The sequence below is a fragment of the Thunnus albacares genome, chromosome 14 (genome assembly GCF_914725855.1).
Source record: "Thunnus albacares chromosome 14, fThuAlb1.1, whole genome shotgun sequence".
In the NCBI taxonomy this organism is placed as follows: Eukaryota; Metazoa; Chordata; class Actinopteri; order Scombriformes; family Scombridae; genus Thunnus; species Thunnus albacares.
The window spans coordinates 6,480,451-6,492,686 of record NC_058119.1 but is presented as its reverse complement, the minus strand read 5'-3'; the positions used below and the strand labels follow the sequence as shown (position 1 = coordinate 6,492,686).

Genomic DNA, 12,236 nt, shown 5'->3' with positions numbered 1-12,236 from the left:
CTATATGCCTTCACACTCCTCGCATGGATGTGCAGTCACAGACGCATGTGAGCTGGAAATATATAAGATTCACACATATGTATACAGACACTCACACAATCCTGAATGTATGCGCAACAAATGACACATGCATGCATATAGACCATACATATATTCACTTATAAAGAAGCACACAAGTGTGCATGTATGCTGTTTTACACACCCACTCTCCCTCTAATGACGGCACACATGCACAACACACCCGCTATTCATTGCGAAGCACAACATGAACTAATAAAACCTTAATACCCATCCAATGTTAATGCCCGTTGCCATTTGACTTTAATACTTAACTGCAGTTCAACACACATACAATTAACCTCCAGTTGTTTGCATTTCAAATATGGAGGGAAAATTTGTTCAATCTGTGCCCCCTCCACACAGAGGCGCAGGTCAATGAGCTAATGAAGAGTTAAGTGCTTTAAATCCTCCATTGCTTATTAGAGGACTGTACACAACGTATCCCTAACATATTCCAATTAGAAGCAAATTATCAAGACATTAAGCATTCACATTCATAAAGCGCCATGTTTACTGAATCGGGATAAACTGGGTCATATTTGGTTGTCTCAGATGCCTGTGCTGACATAGAGGATTCGTTTACTGTGCAACAGCCCCTGGCTCTATTCTGCTGCAACAGTGTCCCCAGATAGTCTTAACCTGGAGGGTGGCTGACATGTACACGCATCCATACACACCCTCACACCAAAAAGCACAAACACATCCACATACATCCCCCTAAAAATAAAAACAAAAGCAAAAAAAAAAAACACAAAAACACACACCCACGCAGTGCAATTAAAAAGCAGTGGAGCTCTGTGGAGCAGAGAGAGGCTATCTGAGGAGAGAGGGAGGTGGGAATACTCCACCCGTTCAGCCTAAAGGCTTCCACTAATTACCTGTCAATGACAAGGAAGAGGGAGATCTAAAGTGGTAAATATTGTTCCAAACTGTCATCCTCAATGAACCATACACTCTGCAATTCAGTGTAAGGATAATGCCCACTGACTTGGGAAATAAGATAAAATGCCATATGTTTGTGTAATTTAGGGATAATTAGTTCTGAATCTGTTCAAAACAAAGTGACACTGTGGTAATAAACAGTGTGATACCAACGAAAGGTCAGCTGGCAGACGCGCACTAATCAGGCAAGATGCTGAGAAGATGTTGAAAACGCTGCTTTTTCAAAGGCTCATTTTAATTGCAGATTTAGAGTGTGCTTTGGACGTGAAACGGACAAACAGGTATAGAATATGTTGACGTACAAAGTATTCAGTTTGAAATATGTAGATTCCTTGAGTTTATGACAGATGTATGTCAAGTGTTCAAAGTCAGCTGATAAATAACTTTAAGACCAGTGGTTCCCAACATGGGAGTTAGGACCTGCCCAGTCAGAGCGGTTATTTTTAGATTTTTTTTCTTAACCTTTGCATAATTTCTGTGGTAAAGGACAATACAGGGCAAGTTGGATGCTTCATGATCGATGAAGCATTGGGCGGCTCTGTGTTGGCTAAATCTATTACAATCATGTAAAATACAACTTGGGGGCTACTATCTACTTATATCTTGGCAGTTGGGCTACAAAATGCAATATGTTATCGTATTAAATTGAAGTTGAATTGAATATTAAAGGTATATATAAAAACTATTTGACACAAATACACTTTTATTTTGTGGTAAAATCATCAAATGTAAAAAGTGGCTCGTGTTACACCATTCTTCCCTATGCACTTTCTGCATGAATTTGTGAACAAATTCTTGCAGAAAGTGTTCATGTTTTAGATATCTGAAGCCAGAGTGTCAAAGCCAACTTTGTACTATGTGTGGAGATGTGGGGTAAGACAGAGGGGGGCGGATGCTTTTTGATGGTGACATTTTTGGAAACATTCAGCAACCAAAGCCTTCGTTATTTCAGATTTATCCCTACCAATTAGGTTTTAAGCAGACATTTGAAACAGCATGTGCTCAATGAGAATGTTGTCCCTGATCAAACTCAACTGAGTTTGGTGAATCAGTGACTATATAAAAATGTGAATGTGTTTATACACATACTATATGTGTAATGTCACAATATTAATATATGGGTGAGATACTCTGTACAAAAAAAATTTTCTACTGGGAATCTGACAGAAAAAAATGGTGCTTTTCCCTTGTTCGTTTGAATATAAAACATGCAAATGTCAAATATGAAATTGCTCCTAGTTCAGTTAACCCAGCAAAATGGATAATCAGGTCAGCATTTGAATATGTTGGTTAATATTCAGGCACAATTTCAGTATGCACACTTGTCTTATTCAGATGAATTCAGAGCATATGATTATTAAACAGACAACTGACATTGACTGCTTTGTCTACCAACAGTATATGCAGAAAATCAGCAACACTCAAATGAAGAATCTTCATGGTCAAAAGACAAGCCTGCTTTTTAATTTATGTGTGTCCTACATACAGACATACAGAAAATTTTAAGCCCCGCAAGTGACATGGCTCTAGGGATGGCAGTGGTTGACATTTTTGGTTTTTGTCTCAAATTATTGGATGGATTGCCATGGGGACATTTGGAACAGATATCCATGCTGACAAACGGGTGAAAACTTTCACTTGTCCAGAGAAATATCTCAATATCTACTTGATGGTTTAAACCAACATTTTGAACAGACATTTATGGTCCCCAGACACTGAATATTAATTACTTTAATGCTCTGTATTTCCTTTTAGTGTCACTGTGAGTTTGACATTTGTGATTTTGAGGGAAATGTCTCTATAACTACTGAATGGATTTCCATGAAATTGGTCCAAACATACCCCTCTGAATTGCAATAACTTCTGTGATCCCTTAACCAGCCATATCTGGTGCCATTATTGGGTCAAAAATGTATAAATACCTGCAAAATTAATGACTGCTTCAGATGTACTTAAATTTGTGTAAATTGCTTGTAACCAAATGTTAGCATGTCAACATACTAGACAGTAAACATGGTTAAGATTGCACTTGCTAAACATCAGAATGCTAACATTGTCGTAGTAAGCATGTTAGCATGATGTTAGCATCAACCTTAAGCATGTGCCAATACCGACCTGATCACACAGAAATGCATGAAATGACCTCGACCTCTTAAAACCGCTTTATGTGGTTGTGGCACATAATGTGTTAAAATTACATGTCAGTACCATGGAAACAATGCCAATGGCGAGTCAATGGGACCCTTTGTTGTGGTGGACACACATATGCCCTGTTTCAACAACGTCATGCAGTGGGAGGTGGTTAATGTTGTTTTCTAGTCTAGAAAACTTTATTTTATTGTTATTTGACTCAGTTTTATTACAGTGCCTTAGTTATGATTTTTTGTTCTCTAAAAACATTGTATTGTTTGTGATGTAACTGTCATTTTGATAATGAGGTAGGTTTGAAGGAATGCCAAAGCTTCAGCTGTGTGTGTGTGTGTGTGTGTGTGTCTAATGGGACTGATTCTCACAGTGTCTTCTAGCGCCGCGGTCAGGTTAACATTGGAGTCGATGGTGATTATGGGTAAGAAGCGTGCATCACATGACGTTGCATTGGTAATGACTGAATCTTCATCTTCACATTTGAAAAAAAAAAAAAAAAAATCAGCCATGCAACAATGTACAGGCCTCCACAAATATTTATTTAACACAGATGATGTTGGAGCTCAAGTATTCAAGTGATTTCAAATCATATCAAACTGCATTATCTGCAAATTTACAATAAAGCAAAAAGTCACGTTAACCACAGATGAGCATTGTCATCATATCATATTTAACAAATTCATTTTTACAATGAGGGGTGAGTGGTCTTCACAATCCTTATCATCATCATCATCAACATTGTTAAATTAATATTATTGGGGGGAAAATGACAATAAAGGAGTATAATTACCTTTTAATGACGTAAATTAAAAGGAACAATCTATTTGACACAGCTGAAGCTTTGGTATTCCTTCAAACCTACTTCATTATCAAAATGACAGTTATATCACACACAATACAATGTTTTTAGAGAACAAAAAATCAACCAAGGCATTATAATAAATTCAGTCAAATGACAATAAAAACAACAATAAAATAAAGTTAATTAGACAAGAAAACAATATTAACCTCCTCCCATTGCATGATGTTGTTGAACCAGGGCATTTGTATGTCTTCCACGACAAAGGACCCTAATTGACTTTCCATTGACATTATTTCCATGGTATGACACGTGATTTCAACAGTGCCAGCACCATGTAATGCGGTGTTAAGAGGTCATTTCACGTATCTCTGTGAGATCAGGTTGGCCAATACAGCCTCGAGAGCAGTTAGCATGGCTGTAGACTCGTTGTCTTGTTTTGAAATAATCAATCATCTGCTTAAGTTGGCCTGAACACAACCGGTGTTGGATCCCCGTCTTTTGTCACATAAATCTGACTACAGAATGATGTTGTCAGCACAACATCAGGTTGCTTTAGTAAACTGTAATGTGTTTTCAGGATGGAACATCTATGCTGCTTCAAAGGTCTACAGAGTAATATAAAATACCTTTTCCTGTGGTATTTATGCATGCTATTCCAGCCACTGAAGCTCTTTTAAAGAACAATAACTTATCAAATTTTCCATTAATATATGCAAAAAACAGGGATATTATTGTGTCATATTTAAAACATTAAGCTTTAAGTGGTAAATCAAAAAGGAGCAAAAACAGGAAAGATACAGAATGAGTAAAATGTTTTCCATTTTCCCATCTTTCTTTTGCCTTTCCTCTTTAACAGTATAAAACCATTTGACAAAATGTGTGTGAAATCAAAAGAAAATCAATTCAGAGGTGAATACTTTTGGAACAGAGAGCGGTACGTAAGGTGCTGATATTGTACGGCTGTGTTTTATTAAGCCACTTTTTGGCAAGGTGTTGGCACGGTGGGGCCATATGCTGTGTGTCTTAGTCCAGTTGGACCCAAAATGGCTCTAAATGGTGCTGAGCTTCTGCCAGAGTAAGACAGAGAGCAGATCACTCAACCAGTCAGTCAGTTACACAAGGATGGAGGGAACAGCCTGGAAAAGAAGCTCGGTTTATGAGGAAGTCTGCGGGTTTTTATGAGGTAGTCGATTAATCACTTTTAAGCCCCTTCTTAAAAACGTTGTGTGCCACTGTTCTTGTTAATAAGAAACTGCCACCGGACTGCAGTCAGCAAAGACGCTGCAAGTCAATGAGGACGTGTATGTCAACTCCATATGTAAGAAAATTCATTTACTTCACCTATTGTGCAATGCGATTAAAAAGAACGATAATTTGACAAAATAAAAATGATAACTCTAGTTTATACTTCACTCACTGCCAAATCTAAAACAGTGGCTTATATAAGGGAATCACTGATTATGTGATGACTATGTATCCAACTAGGAATTTCTTCCAGTTTTCTGCCTGTTTGTATCTTTGTAATATCTCCTTTGCTCGATAACAAGCTGTGGTGCTGTGTGTCTGTTGCAGCCGTCACAGTGTGCTGTTAAACTGAGCAGCGTTAGACAGGCTGACTGATGAGTCATAAGGGAGTGTGAGCTTATGTGTGTGTGTGTGTGTGTGTGTGTGTGTGTGTGTGTGTGTGTGTGAGTGCGGATTATGTGCATTTATTTCTGCGCTCCTGTTATACCAAATATATCTATCTCACACAAAGTTCACACTCTGAACACACACACACACACATCGCCTACCCAGTGGGAGAAGAGATGGCTATTTTCACACAACAGGCCTTCATTCTCAATTCATAATAGCTGCTCATGTCTTTTTTTTTTTTTTTTCCTTTTTAACCCCAGGTGACATTTCACATCTGATATCTGCTACTATGTCTACACGTCTGCTTGTTTCAAACACATGTTCACTACGGCTTTTGATTTGATGCATCTTTTCAAACACTGATCTCATTGGTGTGTTTTGCTTCTCTTTTCATCGATGTGCTTCGTCCTGACTTAACACCGGCTTAGACGAACTGCTGTGAGCACTGAAATTATGAGATTTGCCTCAGCCGAACAATGTGCTGTTTACTTATTGTCGTGGAAACACTTATATTTGATCCTTTGAGCGTTCAAGATTATATACAGTAAGGCGTCGAGCCTCGGGATCTGATTTGCTATCACGTTTTATGTGGTCCAGATTTTTAAAAATATATGATACTACATGCAGTTTTCTGCTGCTCATACATAGAAAACATCATTAAAGTCACAAAAATAATGTTAATTGAAGAATCAACATTTACCAAATAGATCAACTTTGATGTCAGAGATAAATTAGACGCTGAAACAAAGCACTTGTGCTCACATAAATCTGATTTGGTCATCATTTATCACAGCCTATAAATGAAGCCTATAAATCAGAGAATACTCTGCTCTTAATAACACCGTATTCAGCTGCTGTGTGGCACAGCTTGAGCCAGATGTTCCTCACTTAATTGACTCTTGACATTTGTGATATGGAATTAAAATGTATAATTAATCATTCGTTTAGTTTCAGAGAATGACACCACACTGACAATGTTTAACCTCTGGATTTGCTTAGCATACGGTAATGATGTAAACTAGAGCAGAGCCCTGATACAAAGCTTATTGGTGAAAGTCTTGTGTCTATATGGCTTCACTACACTTGGCTGTAAAGAAATTAAACACAGTTAATAACATAATCAAACAGCTAAAAGTAAAAAAAAAAAAGGACAGAAAATCTAAACTGAATGGATATGAATGAGGATATGAGTTTTTGTGTGTGTCTGTGTTTGTGTGTAAATGACAGAGCTTGTTCTAAAGTATTGGACCTGTGAGGCTTTCCCAGATTATCAGTAATTGGCGAGGTGTTTCCCAAATGTGAAGTAGAGAAACACAGAGAAATAAAAAGATATTGTTGCAGAGCGGCGATAGCTTGAATAGATTAGAGCCCATAGGCTGTTGAAGTCACTTTCATCTCCTTCAACAATTACCATTAAAGTGCTCTCAGGCAGGGTGATGCTCCTCACCCAGCAACCGTTCCTGGGGAGCAGGGGCTGTGTAAACTGGGCAGCTCGTAGGTGTGAGAGTGTGAATCGCCCAGGGAGGACAAGCTGTGTTCATTCTGCACGCTAAATGAGCTGGAAATAGTATTACACTTCATCTCACGCCCAAAAACTGACCTTTCAAGAGACTTTTTTTTAAAAAAAATTACTCAAATATATCAAGTATTTAAAAGCACGCTTGCCACCAAAGAACTGGCTGCACCTTCCGAAGGAAATGCCAAAATGCTGAATAATAGCAGCATGTTTGCCAAAATGTAAGCGCAGCCAGTGGGTTCTGAGATTCCTTCCAATGATATCTATTTTATTTATTGCAGAATATCTTTGTATTCATATCTTGTAAGGGTATTGTCTTCTTAAGTTAATATGTTTATTTGTATATTGCATTATGCTCTGACAATGTAAAAACAAACAAGTAAAGCACCTTTTTAATCTGATTGAAAATGGATGCGTGTAAGGCTCTCTCAACCTACAAGCACTCCCCCAGACTACTGCTGTAAATTGGGCACTTCATTTATGTAATGTCCTTAGTCAACGTGCCTTGTTAAATCGAGATTAACTTAATGGAGAGATACAGTATGGCTTCAGCCTCAAATACTCTTCAGCCCTTCTATTATTATGATTACTTCATGCCATGCCAGCTAGCCAGTGATACAGTAATAATCTACATCACAGTCTCAGTTCAGTCATTTATACATAATAGCACTGCTTTATACTAGTGGTACAGGTGATGAAGTCATGACATGAGTGAAGAAGATGCAGTTACACACCACATATTCATTTTTTTCTATACCATAATGGAAAACCTCTAATATAGTCCTTTTGCTTTCTTGCTGCAAGAAAAAAAATACATTTGTTTCACTTCTGGCACGCCTCGAAGAAAAAAAGTAATTACTTGCAGTATCAATGCATGCAAAGTCAAACTCAAAGGAGGTGAATTAAGTGAGATGGACACAACTTTGTAACAACTTTGAAAGATGCCAACGAAATCCATTGATCACATCTACTGTGACTATCAACCTGGCAAGGGTTGAGGTTTGAAAGCTTTTTTATCAAACCCGAATCCCTTATTGCATCAATTCTTCAATCCTGTCAGGACTAATGTTTGCTCTTGGTGCAAGGAACTGCTGAAATAAGCATGACATGGTGTAAATAATATCAATTCTACTTAAATATTTAGCAAACGTCAACTAGATTCTTGGTTTATCTCTGTAGCGCTGTGTCGTACGTGAAATTGAACCGGTTGCACTCACGCTGGTACCTTATACTGCGGAGATACAGCACATTAAGACACCAGAACTATTTACCACCAGAATATGGCAAAATGCCACACTTGTGCAGAGAGAAAAATTTGATTTCAGTCACATATTTTATGACTAACACTCACTACAACTGCAAATACAAACCAAATTACTACATATTATAAAGAGGCCACTTAAGAGGCCGTTATTTAAAGCTTTAAAGTGCACCACACGTCAACACATCTTCTCATATTTACTGTTTGTGAAAGGTGCACTGAGAGTTTCATGCTCAAGGACAAGAAGTACCAAGACAAACTTTTTTCCTAGACTTATAATAGCCTGCCAAAACTATGAAGTGCATTCATGTAGATGTGTTCTCAGTGTTAACTGAAATAATTGCTTTCTCCATATTTGCCTCCTAATTTGAAGTCCATCTGGGAATAATCAAGAGGTGGTTTTGAGCAAATTTGTTGAGTGGCCTCTAGAAACTGAGGAACTGCAGCATTGTCTTGACCTACGCTGACTTAGCTCAACTTCCAGAAATGCATACATACCTGCACTACATGCACACATGCTACACATAGCCTGGAGGCAGAATGTGGCTAAGTGCTGTAATTGCTGACAAACCCTTAGAGACTTGACACCGTCTCACCAGAGAAGAAGAAGAAGAAGATGAGGGAAGAGAAGATGAGATGAAGTGAGTACGCACACTGAAAGACAAACACACACCCGGACACTCTCTCCCGCTAATACACACTACTACACAGACAGCGTACACTCACATACACACTGATGAATTCATCGGCAGACTGAATGGCTAGAGGGCGCAAACTGTTCAAATGTTGCAGAACTATGCCACTTCAGTGCCAAGGGAGTTGAATGTTTTGCCTGCCGTCTGCAGATGCAGAGTGGCCCTTGTCTGATGACATGGTATTTGTCATTTGGGATGGCTACAATTGGAGCCATGATGAGGCTGCAGCTGATTTAAAGTGACAGGTACGCAAGGCCATCTTATCTATCACAAGGGAGTGGCCCACATTCACTGACTCCCAAATTACTGTCCTATTTGCAGGCCCTGCCCCCACTACATACCCACCTATCACCAGCTGATCTATGGCACACCAACAAACCCAAACAAGGTGTCATCTTTCCAGGACAAATAGACAATGACAGACTTAAAGGCGAGTAATCCTTCTCATATGTTTCAACTGTGTGGTGTTGGAGAATTCATTTTATTGTGCCCACCAGCTACTGTACTCCTTTTTTCATATTTTATTTCTCTCTCCTCTGTTAGTACGAGTTCTGTCCCTCATCTCTCATACCTGAATTTGAACAGAGTGTAAAAAAACACAAAAGTGTGTGGCCTTTAAAAAAAAAACCCTGCTGGGAGTGAGAAAGAGAAACACTCACAGAACGTTGTTTCCTGACCTCGGGGTGGATTCAGTGGATTTTGCAAAGAGAGGCAAGTAAAAGAACCGAATAGCATATTTTAGAAAGTTTCACCGCATTTGTTAACTGGCGCCTTACCTTGCTGAGCTGACTGGCCGGTGAGCCGCTGCTGTTGACAGTGTGACATTTGAAGTTGAGTAACGATTCCCCGACGGCATCACGCTCTCTGCTCATGTCCTTGTCAGTGTGTGAGTGGCTGTCAGGGAGGGGCGATGTGGCAGACAAGGGGGGCCGTTGGAGCGCCGTGCAGGACAGACCGAGAAAGTTAGAGGGTTGGATCAGGAAGGCCTCCAGAGCTATGTTAGCAGACACCTGAAGGGAGAGAGGCAGGAGTAAGAAAGGGTGGAGGGAAGGTAAGAGTTATGGGTGGGGGAGAGAGATGGAAGGGTTGTGAGGTGGCACAAGAGGGAAGGGCAGAGATTTTTATATTAGTCATTAAGCAGATGCTTTAATCCCAAATGACAGCACCAAGGGAAAAAATAGACAGAAGCAAGAGGAAACAAAGGAAGCAATTTATCTTTCTCTTGCCTTATTCTAGCTATCTGATAGAGCCAAATTAACTTCTCATTATTCTAAGCTGCAAGAAAAAAGGTAAAGCTATGGGACGTTTACTCAGATCATCAACCTTTGCCCTGACTGCGTGTGGCTGTGGGTGTGGGTGGTACTGTGACGTTGTCAAGTCGTACCTTAGAAATGACCTGATTGTCTCCGGTCAGCGCCAGGTCAGCGATACGCTCCACACACTGGACGATCCGAGTGCACGCTCTGGCCTCGTTCTGGGCCATCCACAGTATATGTTCCTCCACCAGCATCATGTTACTGGCTATGTCTGATATATAGTCCCCCAGCTGTGGAAACGCAAGCAGACATGTATCCTTAATGTATGCATGTGCTGAATTATACAAACTGTATGTACAAAAGCCCACACGCACACATGAAGAGGCAGACTCATCATGCACATCAATCATATCCGCAACAACAGGAACATTTATAATCTCCAGTCAGAATTGTGAGGGAGGCAATGGTGGCTTCATTCATTATAGGAAGATTTAATTTAGATTAGCAGCTCCAATTGGGCATAATCGCTTCCTTGGGATGGCAGCTCGCTATTTACTTACTGTACTTTTCATTGTTGCTTCATTTGACTGTTCTTTATTGGATGAATGAGGGTGGCCTCATCAGTATTGTCTTAGGAGTGATAAAACTGCAAGTATCTCCTAATAATATCTCCTCCTGAATGACCTGTGATGAGTAATTGGACAAGTGATAGCTAAATTCAAGCCCCTTCTCCTCCCTCGCACAACCTGACCTTCAGCATGATATAAAGCCCTGCGATTGCCTCCGGCCAGAGACGTGGGATAAGTTCACTTAAGGTAAAACATGACTTGCCCAAAAAGAGATGTATGTTCATAACCATAATGGTCATTTAGATCCAACACTGCCATGGGAAGGAGGAAAAGCGTATGAGGTGAAAAGTTAAGCTGTCTGGAATTGACTGAAGGATTGAAGCCAGAACGACAGCGTGATGCCATGTCTTCTTAGGCAGCCTCTGCTGTCTCATGCTGAAGTGTCCTTTTATGTTTGGTCAATTAAAGCTCTTGAGAAGCCATTGTTACCTCTTTATGAGCTAGTAAACGATTTTCCCGAGAAACCTAATCCTTTCTTAAGGCAAAGCATTGCTTTCAGACAGATCTGAATAAAGACATACTCTCATAATAGGAGGAGCTTACACTACAAGTAGTTCCCTCTTCATAAATATCACATTACAAATTTGATAGAGGAGTACAATCTGGGGAAAACTGCAATATGAGCTGGAGCTACAGTCAAAGAGACGGGTCAATGAACAAAGAATGATTGTACTATAATAGCTCCTTCAAAGGAAAGAGGATTTCTTTATTTTGTCATTCATGGAATTGAGTATGAGAGGTCAAACGTGATGAAGTAAACGGGCGGTTGTGTGTCCCTAGGTTCATGCTTACATCTCTGCGTTTCTCCACCAGCCTCGTCAGTCTCTCCACCAGGTGTGTGACAAAGATGACATCCATGACATCAGTGAAGTGAGCCGCCCTGCTGGTGAAGGCCACTAACTGCTGGCCTAAAGGCTGAGCATTGGTGGTATTAATGGTTATCTGGAATAACAAGGAAAATATTCAGCAACACTCAGAGAAGATGATTACATGGTCCATCATCACAATTCAACAGAGACATAAGATGAAACAGCTTTGACAACATTAAATAAATAATAAATCGCTGTGATGCTGTTCATGGCAGTTTTGTGAGCTTCATTACTTTAATGTGATATAGTAATCCCATGAGTAATGTAGAATGAAATCAGCTTGTCGTCAGTCTGTTTGCATTATGTATATATAAAGTCATACATGGACAGATCTGTAGACACCTGCTGGCTATGGTTAAATCAGTGGAGATGCTGGTTTCTGCATTCTAGGGATATGAAGTTATTAAATCTTGCCAAGTCTGAGCA

The 12,236-nt window shown here is 39.6% G+C and overlaps 1 protein-coding gene across 14 annotated transcripts in view; it reads right to left on the bottom strand.

Annotated features, from left to right (window-relative positions):
• LOC122996546 (adhesion G protein-coupled receptor A1) overlaps positions 1–12,236 on the bottom strand; it is a 181,645-nt gene that overhangs the window by 93,262 nt on the left and 76,147 nt on the right. For all 14 annotated transcript variants that reach the window (XM_044372036.1, XM_044372038.1, XM_044372032.1 and 11 more), the window contains 3 exons: positions 11,734–11,883; positions 10,441–10,602; positions 9,833–10,066 (listed from right to left, as the gene is read on the bottom strand). In XM_044372036.1, the coding sequence (XP_044227971.1) occupies positions 9,833–10,066; positions 10,441–10,602; positions 11,734–11,883 (546 nt within the window). The remainder of the gene's footprint in view (positions 1–9,832; positions 10,067–10,440; positions 10,603–11,733; positions 11,884–12,236) is intronic.